Source organism: Acanthisitta chloris, unplaced genomic scaffold, assembly GCF_000695815.1.
Source record: "Acanthisitta chloris isolate BGI_N310 unplaced genomic scaffold, ASM69581v1 scaffold2675, whole genome shotgun sequence".
Taxonomy (NCBI): Eukaryota; Metazoa; Chordata; class Aves; order Passeriformes; family Acanthisittidae; genus Acanthisitta; species Acanthisitta chloris.
In genome coordinates, this window is record NW_008674115.1 from 22,364 (window position 1) to 42,577 (window position 20,214).

At 40.8% G+C, this 20,214-nt stretch overlaps 1 protein-coding gene across 7 annotated transcripts in view; it reads right to left on the reverse strand.

The window, feature by feature from the left end:
* Positions 1–10,480, reverse strand: part of CHN2 (chimerin 2) — a 24,988-nt gene extending 14,508 nt beyond the window's left edge. For 2 of the 7 annotated variants that reach the window (XM_009075195.1, XM_009075194.1), the window contains exons 1-3: positions 10,043–10,476; positions 3,876–3,960; positions 1,347–1,520 (exon numbers count right to left, since the gene is read on the reverse strand). In XM_009075195.1, the coding sequence (XP_009073443.1) occupies positions 1,347–1,520; positions 3,876–3,960; positions 10,043–10,435 (652 nt within the window). In that variant the 5' untranslated portion in view covers positions 10,436–10,476. Of the gene's footprint in view, positions 1–1,346; positions 1,521–3,875; positions 3,961–10,042 lie in introns of all 7 variants that reach the window. The other 5 variants (XM_009075198.1, XM_009075196.1, XM_009075199.1 and 2 more) reach the window with 3 other exon arrangements.
* Between the last annotated feature and the right edge of the window lie 9,734 nt (positions 10,481–20,214).

Genomic DNA, 20,214 nt, shown 5'->3' on the forward strand with positions numbered 1-20,214 from the left:
TCAGCTTTTACTTACGCACAGCTGATAGATGTGATGGATACAGTTGTTCACATCAGTACATTCCTTCTGTAGTTCTTTCACCATAAGAGACCTGCTCACTTGCACAACTCTCCCCTCATTGATCCACACCAACATGAAATGCAGGGCAGCTCAACAGAGTAGGCTGAGTTACACACATGCTATTTATTTTAATCGTAGAATTCCCTATTGTGACTATCCACAGTGCTAACCTACTTATAAGTTCCAATACACTTTGTGCTCTTCAGAACAAAATCAGAATCTTTCATAGTTCTATGGCCATTAAAGACATATAAAGATGCTGAAAAAACAGAGAGCAAGCAGCAGATTTTATCTTAATCAATAAATGTACAAGTAAGTGATTAGATCTCAAATGCAATGTAGCTTCCTGCTCTATCATGCAGTAAAGCTCTTCTGTCTTAGTCCGTACTATTCTTTCTATTTGTCCCTGCAATGATGATATAATCCTGGTAGAGCTTTATGGAGCAGTGCAGGGGATTTACCAGTAAATCTTTGATTCAATTCAGTAGATGATGCGTGGCTTTGAAATCCCTATGGCTAGTATCAGTATGTTGCTATGCAGATTACTGGGATGCCATGAATTCAAGATTATGAGATTCTTGTGCTGAAGCTGTGACTAACAGGAAAATTTGGCTTATTGGGCAGCACGACATACACATTTGCTATGCAAAGAAAAATACATGATTATTACAGTATTGTGTTGGAGGGGATATGTTTTTTCTTCAATCTGGCACATGTCTGTGTCCCAAAAACCTGTCCAAATTTGGGTTTTGGCTGTGTCATGCTGCCTGTGTCACAGGATCCATCAGTCAGTAACTGAGCATCATGCAAAACCCTGAGCAGTTTGAGACAAACCACAGCACACCACAGCCTGTGACCTCACTTGTCTGAGTCACTTCCAGTCACTTGTGTTCTCTTACCCATAATGTCCGTAAAGGTTATTAATAATGGATTTGATTTAAACTGATTACTTTGAAATTGGATGTGTCCTTAGGTATGTTAAAATAAAGTAATGGAAAAAGACACATAAACATGAACTTAAAGTTCACTTTAAAGTTCACCCCTTCAGAAGTGTAACATAATACATGTTTTGACATGTTTTCAGAAAGCATTCCAGGAAATTGCATTACGAAATGCCATGATTTAATTTTACTAGCTAATGGAAAGCAATCTATCACCTACACTAAAGGAACCCCTTCTCTCATCCTGTCCTCAGTGTGCATAAGCATACTACCCTGTTCTAGCTTAGCACATAATTCAAGTCATCTTCATTTCATTGTGTCTGCTGCTTTCCTAAGAACACAAACCTCTTGCTTCGATCTCCCGAATGCAGGAATCCACAACCATTGGCCTCTGAGTATTGTGGGCTTTCACAAGTGTGGTGAGATCGCAGCAGTAGACTCTCTTTATCCTCTTGAGGTCTGGTTGGCAGTCATTGGGCACATATTTCGAGCACTGCTTATGTACGTTCAACCCGCAGTCTGTAAGCAAAGTTAGCCATGTTAGTGAATTAATACTAATGCCAATAGGTCTTGTCTAACAACTTATTTCCTCAGTCCACACCAAGAAATGGGCACAACTTCCCCATCAGTCAGCAAGGACAGAATAAACAGGATGGAGATGAGAAAGATAAGCATGGAAATGTGCAAAAATTTTATGGTGAGAAAAGTGAGTTGTTCAAAAGCTATAAAGTTCAGGATGTTCCTTATAACCCTCTGAGCTGTAGATGACCACTGGTGCAGTCTACATCGGTTCATTACTGGACACATAGCTCAAGGTGTTGCATTTGAACACATGAGACTTATCTTCTGGGTATTTTATATAGGCCTTGAATAAAATTGGCACAGTAATGACTGTCTTCTGCTGGTTGTCTTGTGGCTTAGCACTGGTCATGATTGAAGAATCTAAGATTCACCTGAGCACTTAAACTGGGTCAGTGCTTTGAGCTAGCGTGCCTCACTCTCCCCCTTCCACATTCCTGCAGTGTCACATTTTGGCTCACTCTGCCATATCAGCAGACTCCCCATCCCTGGCTTATCACTGCACTGGTGACTAAAGTGTCCCCTGTGTGTAGTCTGTAGGTCAGTTTAGGCATATAAAATGCTGTGCAAGGCATGATGTAAAAAAGTGATTCATTTTACAAATAGTTCTTGGTGTCTTACTCCAGAGTTGAATCCCACTCTCAGGTGCATGTCTGAGTTTCTATTAACTTTAACATCTCTGCTTGACCTCCAGAAATTGAATTTTTCTAATAGACTCAAATATTCAGCCAAATGAATTTATAAGCTTCAGTAAAGTAAACACCACCATCGTGAGTTGCATTATCTCACATAGCTGATTCCTGTTTTAATGCCTTCCCAGTCATGCCCATCACTGACGGTACCCTTTGAGATAACTTAATATCAAGCTATTAAAAATGTAAACTTGACTCTATTACTTGCAGCACATTTCAGTATTATACTCTATAAAATATTAATCAAGCAAAATCATATACAAGTACACCTACATGTTTAATGGAATTGGGTGGGGCTTTGTGTGTTTCTCCATACAGTTATTAGTGTATAATATATTATTGTTCTGTGAATTCTAAACAAATGTGAGCAGCTGCAGTTAGGAACTTCCCTGCATTGTTTTCAGTGCTGTTGTCCAAGCATGTGAAGTTAAATCCAAATGCATCTGTCTACCTGGAATCAAATGCTGGTAATTTAATGAGGGAGAGTATTATGTTTCATACTAAATAAATAAGCCTTTTCATAAGTTTAATATTTTATGTATGGGAACAAATACGCTGCTATGCATTAGTGAGGTCAGGTTTTGCATATTTCTGTTTAAGGTCAAATAGCTTGAAAAGCAAACTACTATTCCTCTTTTTTAATGTCCTCACATTCTTTGTGTTACCCTTATTCATGTAGACCAGATGTAGCTGTAGCTGAGACTGCACTTATTAAAACTGCATTTGTGAAAGGTATTTTGATCTTGCAAACTGCAGTCTAAACTTTGGGTAACGGCCACCTACTCTATCCATGAAAGGCAGATGTCAGGGTTGGTACTAGTCATTGGGAATGCCTGGAGGTCAGGGCAGGGAAAGGTAAGACAGAGGTGAGACAAACACCTTTTGGAAATGATTGCAGGTCTGGTGAAAGAAATTGTGAAAACCCATTTGCAATGCACCAAATACAACTCCACTTGCTGAATCCAAAACCTCATGATGTGATGATTATTGCTTTTTTCCAAGATCTTTTTTTTTTTCTTATTTCACAGAAGAACCAACAAATTTAAAATAATTAAGACACTATTAAAATGCTAATACAGTTATAGAGGCACCAGAAAACTAATCCTTCATGGAAAATGAAGGTTGCATTTTGGTTTTTTTTTTTTACCTTGGGGTGGGATACTTTGGGCTTGCAGCATGGTAATTTTATAGGAAACATGTGGCAGTCTTTTTGCAGACAAGGGCACTTCTCAGCAATTGGTGGCAAAAAGAGGAGTTAAAAGCTTAGTTGCAGGATGGCTTTGCCATTTCCAGTGCTTGTTTCTTAAGACATAAAAACATTCAGGGATAACTTAACCATAATGAATAGGTTTTAATGTATACACCAAGGCACACACAGGACCAAGGTACTACCAAAAAGATGTCACTCTCAGCAACCAAGGGCTGGTGACTTAATTTCTAAACCAGCTAATGGAGAAGATGAAAATGCTCTAACTTGTGTGGGAGGATTTCTTGCCTTGTTCTGTAAAGAAATCCTGGCCCCTGCTCCTGCAGGGAGTGCAGGCTGGGGTGGGACAGATGTCTGAGCACTTCAAGAGGATGACAGAAAATGCTGAAGGGTTACCTGAACACCTCACTCCCTGAGCGATGAGACCCCACATGAAGTTGGCGCAGTATTCACACCAGTGTGGACCCCGAAATGTATGGACCTGTAATACAAATGGGGGTGGGGGAAAGAAATGGGGTCATTGGGAGGCAGATGGTCTGACAGATGGAACAACTGAAATGGATAAACAACAGAAGACTCAGTAGGAGTAAATCTTTAGCATACAGTGCCCACATCCTTCCAAAGTCTAGATGAAATAAACCATGGGAACAGAAATGTGCTTTGATCTTGAAGTTTATCTTTCAATAGGCTTAACATAACAGAACTGGGCTGTGTACCACACCGACAACAAATCATTTTTGCTAGCTGACATTCTAGCTATAGTGGAAGGGAGGGAACCAAGAGAAAAAAACGTAAAACTAATAATCCAAGGAACTGTAGATAAAAGCAGACAGCACTATTCCCCACTCTAGTAAATAAACTGAACTCACATAGGGAAGAGATGTCAGTATGCTCTTTTTCAGTAGACCAAACTTTATTTTGCTACAGTCTACACATGAGTAAATAAAGGAGGAATAAAATGACTTGTGTGCTGACAGAGCCCACAGCTCCCCAGCCAAGTTTCTCACACCACCACTGCTTCCACCACTCCTTTTCCAAAGGCTACAGCGGAAGACCGTTCTCATTTTCATTGAAATGAAGAGTAAATAGTGAGGTCTATGCCCGTGTGAATGGACATGGCATGAGCTAGCTCTGGCCAGAGACTTAATTGAGCTTAACAAAACATAAATCATGCACACTCTGGCTGCTAATGCGTTCTTTTCCTTCTCTCTGCTCTTGTTTACCCATCGGGTGGATGGCTGAAAGGCCACTTCCACCCCCTGGGCTGGGGAAGGCTGCTCTTTGCTTTTCATAGAGTAAAAAATTGGTCATTGCCCTTTTCAGATAAACTGTGAAGTTTTAGGCCAAGCATTTGGCTTGCTAATGCTTTTCCCCCATTTGTCTGCAGGATCACAGCTACACAAGCCTGTACTTGGAGTCTGGGAAGATGTATTGTGATTTTAATACAGATCTCTCTTTCTGATTTCGAGATAAAAATGTGAGCCTGACTACAAATTGCTCCTAACCAACTACTTACAGTCAAATAAAACTTAAAGCAATAGTAATTCTTCCTCCCTTTTGACAGTGAAAGGTCAAAACTGGAATGTCTGACTGGTCATACTTATTTTTTGAAAGTGCATTTTACCTCTCAGAAGAATGTGTGTCTCTGTGAAACTGGACTTTGCAATAAAGTTTGAGATAGATACATTGATATATATAGCCACGTACTTCTTCCTCATTTCATTTTATTTCATTTTGCAGTGTGGGCAGCATGAATTTCAGACATGGCTTTTCATGGGGGTAAATGGCTATACACAACACCAGCTGTTGACCCAAGTTTCAGTCATATGCACTATGTGACTTTCAGTGGATGCAAAACTACAGACACAACTAATTATGCCTGCATCTTTGCCATTTTTAGACTGAAAGCCACATAATTAGTAGGTCTGCACCTGTACTTAATTGTGGGTGAAAATCATCTGCTGTGGGAAGATAGCTAACTGTGTCTTCTGCTTTGCAGCAGTTTACAAGAGCTAACCTCATGAGAAGGGACTGAGAAAGCTCTGTCAGGACTTTTAAAAATGCACCATTTATAAAGTCCCTTGCAGTTGCTAGGATATTTGGGGCCTAGTTGCTCACTTTACATAAAGCTTATTTCAGCTGATCTCACTGTTGCGTATTTTGAAAATGGTAGCTGATTACTCCTTGATTTCTCCTGCCATTACTTGGAAAGTCATCAATGCCGACTGTGGGCTCCATTTGAGAAGTGCTGACAGCGCACCCTTCCCTTGTTCCATTCAGCTTGGTGGCCCTCAAAGGTTGAGTTGTCTTTATTCATTCACTTCAATTTTTCACAGATCTGCATTTTAGCGCAAATGGCAAATCTCCAGCTGAAACACCCTTTGAAAAGTTAGTCTTGGTGGTTTCTGGCCAAGTTGAAACAGGGAAATAATCTCTAACTTAAAAAGGGAGCTCTTCGAATGCTTCTAGATGAAAGTGGAAAAAAATCTCTTAAGATGCAGTTTTTAACTGAGTCTCTTATGACTTGTCATTGATTTTAAAGAAATAATGGAGAAAGTCTGTTCTTAGAAACACAACACTTTTGAATGGTGTAAATGGGAATTCTGTCTGCAAGATTGTCCTCATCTCTGTTTTAAATGGGGGGAGGTAACAGTAGGTCTTAGATTTTTGAGATGGGTTTTAGGTTTTGCCCCATCCTTTGTAGCTGCATCATTAGAAATGGACTGGGCTTAGATTTTCTGGAAATATGATCAAGAACTATTTGTTGCTGATCCCTATCCAATCCTGCTGCCTCAGGAGACCTCTCTGTGTATACACAGCATACGCTTGGGCTACAGTTGACGCATAATTCCAACTTTTAAAAATAATTTACAGGGAACTATTTCTTCAAATAAGCCCCAACTGATGTTTCAGACTGTACACTGTCCTTTCCTTGTTCAGTCTTTCATACTCTTTCAATGAATACTTGTTTTCTACATTCATTGTCTCTTCTGTGCTGGACAATCTCACACAACACTACACTGCATGTCTCTTCTTGTTGCCTTCCTGTGCTCTCACCTTCACCCTTCGCCCCTCTGGTGCCCTTGCTTTCACACAGCAACATTCTCCACATGGGTGCTACCTTGCTCACTCTTAGTTTGTGTCTGAATCATGTTCACAGAGGGAGAAACTGGAACCAAAGTTAAGGAGTGCAGTACAGTGGCAAAACAAAATAATGCCTTAAGCAATATTGCAGAAACAAAAAAAAATTGCCTTGAATTGAAATGCATGTTTTTTTATTGGCATTATATAGTGCTGTTCCTGAGACAATTTTGTTGTTTATGTGACTGTGTTTGAAGACTTTTTTATTTGCCTCCAAAGACAGGAAGCTTTTTTCACTTTTGCCTGAACATAGGCACATTTCTAGTCTCCTGTGGACTCCTTCTGAACCTGAGCCATTTGCAGGGAAGAAAAACTGACCCTGCTGTTATTTTTGTTTAAATGAATCCACATAATCTTTGTGATATCTGTAAAAAATGTCTCAACCAAACCCTTTGTCTTCCAGAAGCAATATTATATGCAGTGCTTAAGACAGGGGAAATTTATCCCAGAGCCTCCTCTCTCCCAGCAGATCTTCTGACTTGTCTGTAATCAGCTCCACTAGCCTGCCTGCAAATGGGATTTGCCCATGCTATGGTGGCAAACAGGCACAGTATTGTGGTAAATGCACGTTATTCAGCTGTATTCACTTACTCAAAGCAGCACAGAAGCCCTCTCATGAATTCCCAGCCTAGAACAAAAAGCATGGAGCACCCCCAAACTTCACACTGCTGCCCTCAGGCATGAGATTGACCTCACCACCAGCTGGGACCCCACTGAAGTTGGCAGGTAAACACATCGCAAAGAGCCTGCTGGATCCTAACTATAGCAAGATGCAAGAGGACTTTGTGATCCAGTTAGGCTGACATTCACATAGTTAGAGAAATATCTCTGTGTTTTTCTAAACAGGGCTTCAGAGATTTATTCTCTTTCCTGAATTACGGTATGTCTACACTGGCTTATGCAAAGTTGTCCCGCCAGACAGACGCCAGCTCCAAACCTAAATCCATGTGACTGTGTGGTGTGCTCAGGATGAACCCAGCTTAACAAATCAGTCTTGATACTAAATCTTTTTTGTTCATTTGCCTTGAGTAACTAGAAATTTGAAAGGGGCTGACTGAGAAAGCATGGATGCTCAGAAGAGCATAAGCTGGTACCCTCATGCTCCAAACTTCAACGCTGCTCTTCAATTTTTGTCTTAGCTTTGCAAGGATGAAGGGAGAGCAATCCTTGCTCTGAATTTGTGCCTTGAGTCTATTTCTTCCTTTTGCTCCTCTGTTCTTTCAGTAGGTAACATCTTTGGTGTAAGATCTACAAAAATCTCATTGGCTTCGCTAAAAATGTGCCCTTCTTTTTTAAGATTCTTCATGGCTGAAGGACAAGAGCTAAAAAGTGTCTGTTCGTTCATGAAGAATTGCCTTTGACAAGATTATGAGGGACACTGTGACACGTAACCTTTATCCCTAGGAACTGAGCTGAATGATACAATACACATCAGTATTCACCTAAAAATGAGGAAGACAACTTTTTGAATGTCTGCAAAATAGCATTGTCCTTCAGACAAATCCCATATCATCATAGCCTGAGTGCTGTCAAAAGCCATTAAGAATTTTGCCCCAAGACCCATAAAGCCATTCTATCTTTTTAAAGCAATTTCTTAACCCTTTTATGAAATGAATAGTGAATATATGAAAGATATTAGACTGGAATTTAGCCATCTTTAAATCTAAATATTCTATTCCAGGTATTCTATCCATATTTTCTGTTCAACAACTAGATGTGTTTTCATATATTCTTTTGGAAAACTAACTGTATTTGCATAGTGGACATATTGTTGCTTAAGCTGATGTAACACTTTCGATTGACCTTTCTAGATGATTATTTTTTAAGTGTTTCTTCCCTAAGTTTTGTTAAGGCTTTTACTAGGATAAACCAATAATTTTCTGCTGTCAAGCCTTTGAATACATATCTATTTTAATCATGTGATTTTCCAGTTAAACTATGACTCTTTTGAAACAGAAAAGAACAGACACTGTACAACAGCTAGATTGTGCAAATGCAAAGTTAACTGGGCACATGTCCAATTATAAATCAAAGCCAAAACAAGGGAAATTTCGAAGAGGAAAGAATGCATGGGTCAAAGTGAAAAAAAAGTCTCAGTCATGAGAAAATATTTCCTAGTTAAACTAAAATAGTTTTTATATTAAAATGATAATGAGGGCAAAGCCCAGAAAGAATCAAAGCTGGCTTAACCAAGCAAGAAAACACAGAGTATTTCCCTGCTTTCCTTCAGTGCCGATCAGACACATATATATTGACTTCTCTGTAGACTGGGTCAAGGAAGGGGAATGAGAAGAGGGATGCTATTATTAGCATTGCTCACTAATATTAAATTATTGATTTGCCAACTACAGCAGAAGCACTGCAGAGGACAGCAATGTCTGCACAGCAGAACATGTAGAAAAATACGAAGGAAAACTTTTTAGCTAACCCACATAATAAGTGAAATTATTTTAATCAGTGCTTCTCCTTTTTTGACAGGCCCTAGATGAAAATCAGAAAATTCTTGTTCTGCTAATGAGCTGAACTATTCTAACAGTGACCCAGATCTGCATCCATAAGGAGCATTCACTAAACCGAGATTTCAAAGCCGAGATACATTCCTTTCTTGTCTTGTTGCTGCCTTTTATTCTCAATGCTTATCCCGATAAGCATCAAACCACAATTTGACAGCATTAGATATGGTAACTGGCTGGCAAGCTCTGAAACCAGCACAGTCCTTTTGGCAAAACATTTTAATACAGGCTGCCTGGAAGGTCCATTTCCAAAGCTGAGTCACTTCCCCACTGCAGCCTGCCAGACACAGCACTTGGTGAAAAGAAACTAAGAATCTGATTTTGTATGTATAAGACAGCAAAAAGATGAGCCTTTCAAACATCCTTGTGTTTGTCCAGTGACTTGTTTTAGTTTGACAAGCAAACACAAGCTCAGATACTACAGCTCAGTGGGACTTTGAGAGCATTTCCTTAGCATATGGTGGTGGAACAAAAGCTGGGAGACAATACTAACTGCTGTGCTCTGCTTTATTGTTAGAAGCACCCGAGCTCCCTCAACTTCTTCTGAAAACAGAAATGGTCCAAAACGTTTGCTGGTAAAATGCCACTGGCTTCTGATAATAGCTAGATTTTGAAAAGGGGATTTTTTTTCTCAGTTAAAAGCAGATACACTTAAGATAAAAGACAATCAATAGGAAGTACTTTGTTTCTAAATAATAAAAATAAAACTGAATCTGGGGAAAAGAGCTAAATTGCCAGTCAAGTAGTGCAGTGAGCAGCAAAACCAAGTACAAAGAAAAATGCAGTTTTTCAACACTTTTCTTAGAGCTAATACAAATAGGTGCATGCAAACCTCATCACAGCAAAAAATAAAACGTGAGGCATCAAAACAGAACTTTTTAGCTGATAATAATAGCAAGTTGTGCTTACCTTAAAATTGTGTGCTTTTTCATAGTTGAAGTGGTTGTCATTTTGAGTTAAGGCTGCTCTTCTGACCAAGGAGGTGATCTGTGAATAGGCAAAGAGTTTCAGAGGTTGCCACAAAAGTGCCCCCTTGACTCCCACCTTCACCCCCAGGGCCACAGCCAGGAGCTCTTGGCGTTTCCTTCCTCGTTTCGACTTGTGAACAACAGCACAGTTTTTCTCATTTTCCAGCCACAGATCCTCTGAAAACATAGTGCTGGGATCCCAAATCTTTTCCCTGTCTTCCTCGGCGCCGGGGAGCCTGACTGTAGTCAGCACAGTACAGTTTGTCCAACTGCTTCTGATGTTAGACAGCAGATTTGAAGCAGCTGCAGCCCATTCTGCTGAGACCTCTGGCATGTGACTTGAATGGGCCGTCTTGTGGGATGGAAGGAGCTTCTGCATCTGAATAAGTAACGGCCTGTGCCGTGCGATTTCTTAAGGCAGATGTGTGTCTTGAACAATAGCACGAATTCATAGACTGAGCAGCCTCCCCCCTACTCTCCCTGAGCAGTGGTCTCCAGCTAGGTGCTGCTGAATTACTGGCTGGGGGGACACACAATGTTAAGGATTCACCCCCAAATGCATTTCCAGGGACAGATCCCTTCAACTCTGCTGTGTGTTAAAAAATGAACAAACAAACAAAAAGCCCCAGGAAAGCCCACACAACTGAATCCAGTGCTGGATCCAATTACACTCAGAGACTTATCAGCCAGCAGTCTGCATGCCAGCAGATTAAGCCCCTAAAACCATGATGATTGTTTAATCTTACAGGGTGAAAAATCTCTTTTTTTTATTTCATATTCTGTACAAGGGGAAAAATCCAGCAGCACTACAAGCATTAATAGCACTTTTATGCCACATTTTAAACTAGAGCATTTTGTCAGTGTGCACTTGGTAGCACTGAGCTTGCCCATTGCCAGGGAAAGTTGAAAGCCCAGCTGGGACTATGCAGGCTTGGAAGCCCTGGAGCTCTGTGCAGCAGTCGAGGGAAGACAGCAGGGGAGCTTCACATGGATGTAGGAAGCCCATACACACAGCCCTGCTTGCAGAACAGTGTCTGCAAGGCAGCAAGAGCAGGTATCCTTTGCTCTGATTACCTGCATCTATAGATTTTGGGGGAAACTGATTCCTAGTTAAAGCCTAGGGACAGGAGGTATCAGGATCCAGGCCAGTCTGTGCTAAAGTATTATTTTGCACATGTGATCCAGTTCTTTACAAACAGGTAGTTCCCCACCCCAGTACACAGATGTGTGATTCCGAGCTTTCCCTGGGAAGCATGTTGAGTGCCCCCTTGCCACCAGTTTCTTTTCCTAAAGCTCCTCTCTTCTGCTCCTTTACTTGAGTATGCCAATTCTCCATCTATAAGAGGAGGATAGGAGTCACCTGCTCAGCAGAGCACTGTAAGATTTAATTCTCTAAGGTGTGCCTAAGACTTCAGATGTTGCGATAGAGTAAACCGGGGGGTTACCAGCACTTCTGGGAAAATTTCCTCTTTGAACTAGAAACACTAAAGATGTGCACTAAAGAGCACATCATCCTTTTACAGTCTGCCCCATTTCAACTAACCCAGAAAATATGTGAAATTAAAGTATTTAATTCACTTATATTAACTTGTGAAGTTGACCTTGCATCTATTTTTTCCCGTCTGCTTTTACCTCAGGCTGCAAAGTCAGAAAGTTCATCTAATTCGCTTATTAAACCCTCCACCATACAGACTGCCTGCTCTTAGTAAAAGTGATGCTCTCCTGATTTGAAAGCCCATGAGGACAGATGGTTGTACGTCAGTAACATCAGGCTGTGCAATTCCAGACAGTAGCCTACTTAGGGTTTTCAAGAAGTTGAGCAACCTGCAAAATCAGCTTCTCAGTTACCTCTATGTATAGCCTATTTAATTCCATTCTTTTCTAGGTAACTCACAACAACAATTTTCACATGCTCCTATACTCCAAAGCTTCTGCTCCCCAGTAGGGAGGACTTTCACACAAACCCTTTGCTCCCTGAGCAGTTGCTGCCCATTCAGCCCTTCCCCAGGGCTTGGCACTGTTAACTGACCATGAGTGACAACTGGCTGTGATGCATGTATGAACATTGCTCTGCCTGCAAGAAATCCCTGCTGCTCTTCCATATGTCCTCCTGTCAGTGAGTCCCAATTTCTGCTAGCTCAGGACCTTTATCTGCTTTCCAGCAGGCAGACAGACTACAGCTCCCCAGCTTTCTCTTCATGTATTTCAAGAGGTAAGGAGTACTGGGTCTTGGGACATCTCTGACCCCATCAGCAGCAATGGCTTCAGTTTGGGCCATCATGAAGGAAACCTTGGAGATGCTTGAAGTTCTTATCATACTCCAGTTTCTTTCCTCAGTGCCATTAAAAATATTTTTTTACATTGATCTGGAAGAAACCCTTCAAAGTAGCTCTGAGTTGTCAGACACCTCAGAAGCTACAGCCTTTAAATCCCCATATATACATAAGCTACTTTTTCTCTGACTTCCAGCATAACAGATCCAAAGTCAGAGAGGTCGGTTTCCTAATAATGCTCTAATATTTGCATTTATGTCACTCGACTGATAAAAATCCCATTATATAACCAATTTTTTTTACATAATATGGCAGATTTGATACTCAAGTGACAGGCTTATGATGATACATCTTGGAATTTCTATTTATTAAACTATTTTTGGCATATGAGAGTGTCATCCTGGGATCAGACATACAGACATATTTAATGGAAACTGAGTGTTCGCACAGAAGCATTAAACTTAAATAGGCTTTCGGGAGGACAACTCATCCAAACCAGTTCATATGACTAAGGTAGAGCAGTATTTACTGTTTATCATATATGCAATTTTATTTATCCCCTGGGTATCTGCCTTGCTTGAGCCCTGTTTAGACGGTTGTTTAGTGGGTTCCCTTGCAAACACAGGATGTGTACAGAAGGCCAACAGTGAGTGTGTCCTCTTAAGAAGCTTAATCATACAAAGCCCTAACATGTTTGGTGTTTAAAATGATGCTGCAAAACTGAGATGAGCTGGATCACATATACAACCCCTTCCCTCTCTAAATATAACATTGAACTTCAGCAATAACAAATTCTCAGCAGCAATCAGTTCAAACATACAGATACCACAGGCTCACCCCAGTGCTCTTTTTTATCCATTTTCTTTTCCTTAATACAAAATTTACTGCACATGGTGTCAATTCATTTAAAGAGCATCTCTTGTTCAACTTAGCAAGTTAGTCTGCAGCTGAAGAGTAGAATGCCAGTGGCTAAAAATATTATTGCTGATTGTCACTGAGTGTCTAAGCTAGTGAAGGCTGAAAGGCAAATATGGGTCATCTCTGTTTGTTTTCAGACCAAAGAATTTCTGCATAACATATAATTTTAATTTACTATTCTCTTTGCAAAGCACATGTACTGTACAGGAAATTAGGCATTTATAGCAAAATAAATGTCACTGAACCAGAATAATAAAATTAAGGGGTGGGAGGAGGGAAGACGACACCCCAGCTGTTGCGCCATTTCCAGTGAGCCTCGGCAACACGAGCTGAACCACACCATTGTCTCTCCCCTCAAAGACTGGCATCTTGTTTGCTAACAAAAGCCTTGGGGGTAGGAAAGAACAAACTGCACTATGAAAAGCTTTTGGTTTTGTACATGTGTCATGATTTCTGTTGTAGTCGTGTGGGAAGTGCAGAGTTCCCCTACGGCTGGAAGTAAGAAGTAGGGGAACTCCGCGTGCCGTCTGGCTCCTCTGTGCCAGCTCCAGCGTGGTGGGAAGAGATGCTGTGCGAGTGATACCTCCTCTCTCCCAGCCACCACCATGCCCACCCGTGGCTGGCAGAGGGGTTATCGAGTGACAGGTCCTTGGCTTGCAGCTCTGCCTGCTGAAGGACACAACTATGGCAGGAAGAGGAGTGGCACGGGCATGTCTCCTTGGACAACACAAGTGAAAAGGAGATTTCTCTGCGATGAGGAACTGTGACAAATCCATGACTGATCTCTAACTAAATACACTTAACGCTGCACATAGATACAGTCATAGGTCAAAGAGAGGCCTGTTTCCTTGCAGGCATGGAGTTCTCAGTAATCTGCCAGACTGATTATGTTTGCTCAATTGCAAACACGTGGTGGAGATGACACATAGTGCAGGAATCTTGCAGCTATTGGGTTTTTCCTAGTTTTCTCCCACAGAGATCTTCCCACGACATGCTCAGAGCACAACGTCAAAGAAGCCATCTCTTAGCAAGAGACAGGGCACAAAGGGGATATGGTGGCAGAGGCCAGTCAGCCAAAGGCCTTTGCCATACCACAGTGCTGCCAGTCTGTGCCTCCCACTGCCACAGCACTGGGACCTGCCATTAAAAGGCTTCTGTGCTGCTGAAACAGTGGGAGGAAACAAGCTCCAAGCAGAAAACATGCTGAACACAAAGCCAAGCATGATGCCAGCAGAGTGATGCTTGCCAACCTGATCTTGCGAAACCCACTGTCCAAAGAAACCCACCCTCTGGCAGGAAGGCTCCTGACACCAGTCAGGTGAGCAGGGCTGGGAAGATCCACAACATGAGGCCAGGGGTTAGGGAGAGTCAGATCACACAGCAACCAGGCTGCTGCTGGTCTCTGGTTTGCTTTTGCTGGGAACACCGTCTACTTGCTCACAGGCAATCAAAAATAGAAAAAAAATAATTAGAATTATTTGGCTGCCACCCTCTGTTCAACAGAGCTGTAACTGCAATCCCTGAGAGTTTCCCCCAAATGCAGGTCCATTGAAACACCTCTAGGGTGCCTATTCCTCACCCAAATCCCAACAGTCCCTTGTTTTCAGCATAAAACTTCGAGGTGAGCTGTTGCTCAGTAAACTGGACACTGTTATTCAAAAACAAAGCACCACAGGTTTTTTTTAAAGGATTAAGATTTATCTATAGTTTTGCTTTTTATTACTTGGCATTTCAACTTTCTTTTTTTTTTTTTTAATAAATCCTCTGCAAATTATGACTCTGAGCAGCTGTTAACAACACTCACAAGTGTTTATGACAGTGGATTATCCACACTGGGCTCCTATTCTGGAGAGCCTGGTTGGACTTCCATCACCACCAATTATACTTATCTTTTGCATATAGCCCACTTCAGAGCAAAAGGAACTGCTCATTTAGGAGGACTCCTGCAGTACATACTCTGACATTAAAGTTATTAAAATCATAATATTTACACCTCTCCTAAATTGAAGTGATTGATTATGTATTAGCATGGCAACGACCAGTTGTCATTTATATGCATTTCTTTCTGACAGGGTGTTTGATTCCCTCCCTCACAGATAAGACAGAATTTACCTACAGCAAATGGAAATATAATCTACCCTAAACTTCAGATCCCCTTTCTAATTCCTCCTCAAACAGATTTTTCTGTATGCATCATGATTATTTTTCTCAAAACAATGTAGTGAATCAAACAATGCAACAGCCAGAGGTAAAATACTGTAGAAGGCACTAGTGAGACTATTATAAAAAAAAAAATAGTTGCTGTAAGCCTCTTATAGAGTATTAATATACTGAACTATTGTCTACTTTGGAACAACAACTGGCGGTCACATTAAGAGATATGCAATTACATAGTCATTTTCAATTAAAAAATAGTGAATGGACTAAAAGCTTTTATATTGTCAGGCAATTGTATCACTTAATGCATTAAGTTGTGTATTTCCCATTCACCATTGCATTAAATATATGAATTTTGTTTTCTTAACTTTGTAAACTATAATCACTATGCACTGTGTTACAAATATAATGCCAGTATCAAGGAAGAAATGGTAAGGAAAGGATCTAGGTATAGTATGAACTAATACAGCAATTCCCTCAAATAACCCTGCAGAGATTAACATGGTAACAGCAGGTCTAGCCTATTTATTGTCTCGACTTCCTTTCCTCCCACTCTCTCCTTTATCCTTCCCAATCCATCTCCATACTTGTCAAGGTTATTAATGACATTTTCCTGGCCAAGTTCATGATCCTCTCCTCTGTGCTTAATATTCATGACCGAAACAGTAGCAAAGGGATGAAACAGGAGAGGCATGAGGACTAACCAGGGCAGATGAGAGCAGAGCCAAACACCACTGCCACTGCTGCTGCTGCCGAGGAAAAGGAACACCAGATCCCTCACAGAACGACAGCCCCCACTGGGCTGGCAGGAGCTACTTCATCTGCCAATAGTGCTTTCCATGGAAACTACACTGAATTGATTTCTGAATTATTTTTTATTCTCTATGTAGATAGAACACATGTAACTGACTGAAGGTGACTGCCCGCAATGTATGTGAATGAATAATGTTATCACACCTATAAATTAATGCATATCTATGATAACATCTGGTCTGTAGGCAAACAAAACTCAAACATAGTACTTATCCTGATATTAGGAAAATAGCTGCAATGATTCTGTTATTCTGTCCATGATGATGCATTTAACAGAGTATTTTCTAACAAATAGACATTTAAGAATAGGATGGATGGATGGATGGATGGATGGATGGATGGATGGATGTATGTCAGGATGTCAGGTGTCTAATCTAAAACAGTAACCTGTTCTTGCTTTATAACCAAAGGAGAAAGACAGAAACCTCCAGACAGTGATTCATCCTCTTCTATGACAGGTCAGGTCTAAAATGGGTGAACTTGAATTGCCTTCTTGCAGGATATTTATGGATCATATAAGAAAATTCAATGGCTCAGGTAGAAATAGATACCTTTACTTTAAGATATTAAAAATTAGGTAAAATAAATATCTCTTTGAACTATTTTCTTCTGTTACCTATTCAATTTTAGAATAAATTAAATAAGGAATAATTTATTTTATCAGCCTCTACCATATCTATAAGCACTTAAAAATTAATAACTGTATTTTATTTTGGTTATCAATACTCTCCATACTTTAGACTGGCTAAAACTCATGCTCTGGAAACATGGCATACCCTGTTTACTATATCATTTGTTATGCAGCTGCTTGCACCTTTGTATGTTTATCTGGGCTCATTAGATGAACTTTTTCAAGAAGTATAACTGTAGAGGGATCAGTCTGTAATTAACACAGATTTCTAATGCTGACTATATAGGCAGTCAGTATTTTGACATCTCACCCACAGGTGAAATAGCCTAGCAACACAATGAACTTAATATGACATCCAATGAACTCTCTGAAGAAGGACGTGATACATGCTGTCTGCAATATATGGGACTATTAGTCAAGAGACAGAGATTAAAAAAAATATCCTCAACATTATAGTTTTTATTCGGACCCCCAGTGGGTGCTGGCTGAGCACCATATAAGCTATACACCTATATGACCTGCTTGTATTTTTTACATTTTCACTATGAAGCTCTTGCTTTCTGAAGAAACAGCCATTTGTTTAGGAAAGCCAGCTTGCCATTGATTAGAACCATCATTGCCCTGAAAGGAGATTGCAAAGCTTGAACTAGAGCCAAACCTGTGGAGCTGCCACAAAGAAGTGGAGAAGCTAACACTTTTACTTCCCTGTCTGGGGAGAGGGAGGGAGGCAAGAATGTTCCTTCTGAGAAGGGTGACTCCTGTGAGTGCAGCACAGTGCTCTTGAAAGGATGGGATTAGGGGAGAAGGAAAGGATGGCAATGGGGCTAGAGGCACCAAAGGCAACAGTGGCCCTGCCCTCAGGGCCCTTTTGCCTTACTCTTGTGTGGTTATCATTAACCATAACTGCTGGTGCATTGAAGGAGCTGATTGGGTGCCATGCTCCATCATAGGTTAAACTGAGGACCGTGTTTTGTGAGGTTGCATTAAGTCTGTTTAATGTCAGCTTGATATTAAATCCCAGTGCCATACAGCTACTATGTTGTGTAGTTGGTAGGCATAAGGCCTGGATGTTTGACTGTATGCCTCATTACACTCCCAAATGTATACACAGCACTCTGCACAAACACCTACACCCTCACGTTTGGGATAATTCTCTTTTCTCTATCTATCTCAAACACTACTACACCCTACAGTCAGGTGTTATCTCAAAGCAACACAATAACGGATTATCGTCTCTGTACACAGTGAAACCTAACACAAAAAATCCCCCCACAATATAAAAAATAAAAGTCAGAAAGTTATTCTGTTTCTCCCTTTGAGTTCTGATACTTTATGTTGGTGAGAGTAAACTTCTCTTGGAGTGAGTCCAACTCAGGCTTGTAGCACACACTCTAAACTGAATCTTATGGACCACAGTCATAGTGCCTGTTCATACAGTGAAGAAAAATCTGCCCCTCCTGGGATTATGATAAAATGTGGAGGAAAACGGGCTTCAGGAAAATTTCCCAGAAACAACAGTCAGACAGCAATGGCATTTATGTCCGGAGCCACTAACCGCTCGGCAGAGCCAGCTGATCTCTGGAGGAGCTGTAAAGCGACGCCGACAGAGCTGCCAGAACGTAAAGTATGCTGTGGCAGTCTCAGCAACCAACAGAGAACCCTAAGTTTTGCCCCAGCTTAATACAGCTTAAAACAAAAGACTTTATTATGGGTTAAATAGAGATTTATGCAGACTGAAAGAGAACAAATAATTTGTGAACCAATGATTCATGAATTGGTGATCATCTTGTCTAAAAAACTGGCCATCTATAAGATTCTTCCTGGATGGTAACAGTTCAGGAGAGGATTTTCAATGTTGTGATGCTGTGTTCATTTAGCGCTCATAGGGAGATGGGAATGATAAGCAATTTGCAGGCAGGACAGTGCCAACATCAGCATCAAGTGGCAAACAGGATTTTGTTTCTAGTTTTGGCAGTTTCTGGGTGGTGTGAAGGAACTCTAAAGCTTCAGTCTCAAACTTAATTCGCATGACCGAATTACACTGCTGCTCAGCAGTCACGGCACCTTCAGATAAACAACACAGTACAATGACCTAGAAATGTAGTCATGTGTTTTCCATCATTAGGAGTATTTCTGTCTCCTTTTACTGCAGCATCTTGTGACTTTTTCCCATTAAAAAAAAAGGCATAAACAAGGTAGACAATATAAGGTGAAAGGACTTACTCATGCCATTTAGGACACAAAGTAGACAATTAGCAAATAAGAACACAACATGTTTCCAAGTTGAAAGGATACTTTTTAACATCCCTGAAACAAGAGCACTTAACAAAAAAAAAAAGGAGAGAAATGCTAGTTTTATTAAAATGTCATGCATTATGACTGTGAACTTCTATTTCAGTATCCTTTATGAATTGCATTGTAATAAAACAAAAAGGCAACAGGGAACCATTTTCCACATACGCACGTGGAACTGTGGCATGGAGAGGATCACTGGTTTTGGTGATGGCCCAGGCATGGTTGTCTTATGGCTTGTCTGATCTCAGTTGTATATCTATGAACATCCCAGGACATGTTCCCATGACTCGGGAGTGTACAGTGTTTACAGCTTACCCATTTGTGAAATATGTGCTTCTATCCCATCAACTTCAAGGAATGTCACCCTATTTGTGACAGATAGGGTCAAATCCTGGACTGTCATCCCAAAAGAAGTGGTAAGGCTGTATGACCCCTGGTTTGTTTCTGGCTTAAAAATGTGTTTGCTTAGAAACAGTAAGAATCCATGCAGACAAAAGTGATGTGGGGTTAATGAAGAGACAGAAGGCTCTGGGTTCACACTTACCTGTTTCACTATACGATAAATGAATATCAGAAAGAGAATAGTTGGGACAGGACTAGTGCCACACGTAGACAGTACCACAGTAGGAAGGCACCTGCAGGATTGGACATTTTCGTTCTATGGACTATGTACCCTCCTCTAGCTCCTTCCAGCTCACCCTGCAGAAAAAGCTGCTCAAAGCACAACCAACTTCTCCTGAATGAGGCTTCTGAGCAGCTTGGCCCTCACTCAGCTTCCCTTTTCCCACAAAGCAGCAAGGAAACTACTGTGTGCTATGGACTGCACATGAAAAAGCACAGTTCACTGAGCTTTTATAAGGGCATGTTATAGGATACGCAAACCACTTGAGATCACACTCTTTGAACTTGCAGAAAGTACCAGAATGTATCCAAGCTGCTTTATTTTCTCTTTGAAAAAACTGTTTTGTGTCATGTTTGCTCTGCCCTCTGCTTGAAGCTGTCTTTGGTACCCCATTCCTCCATGGG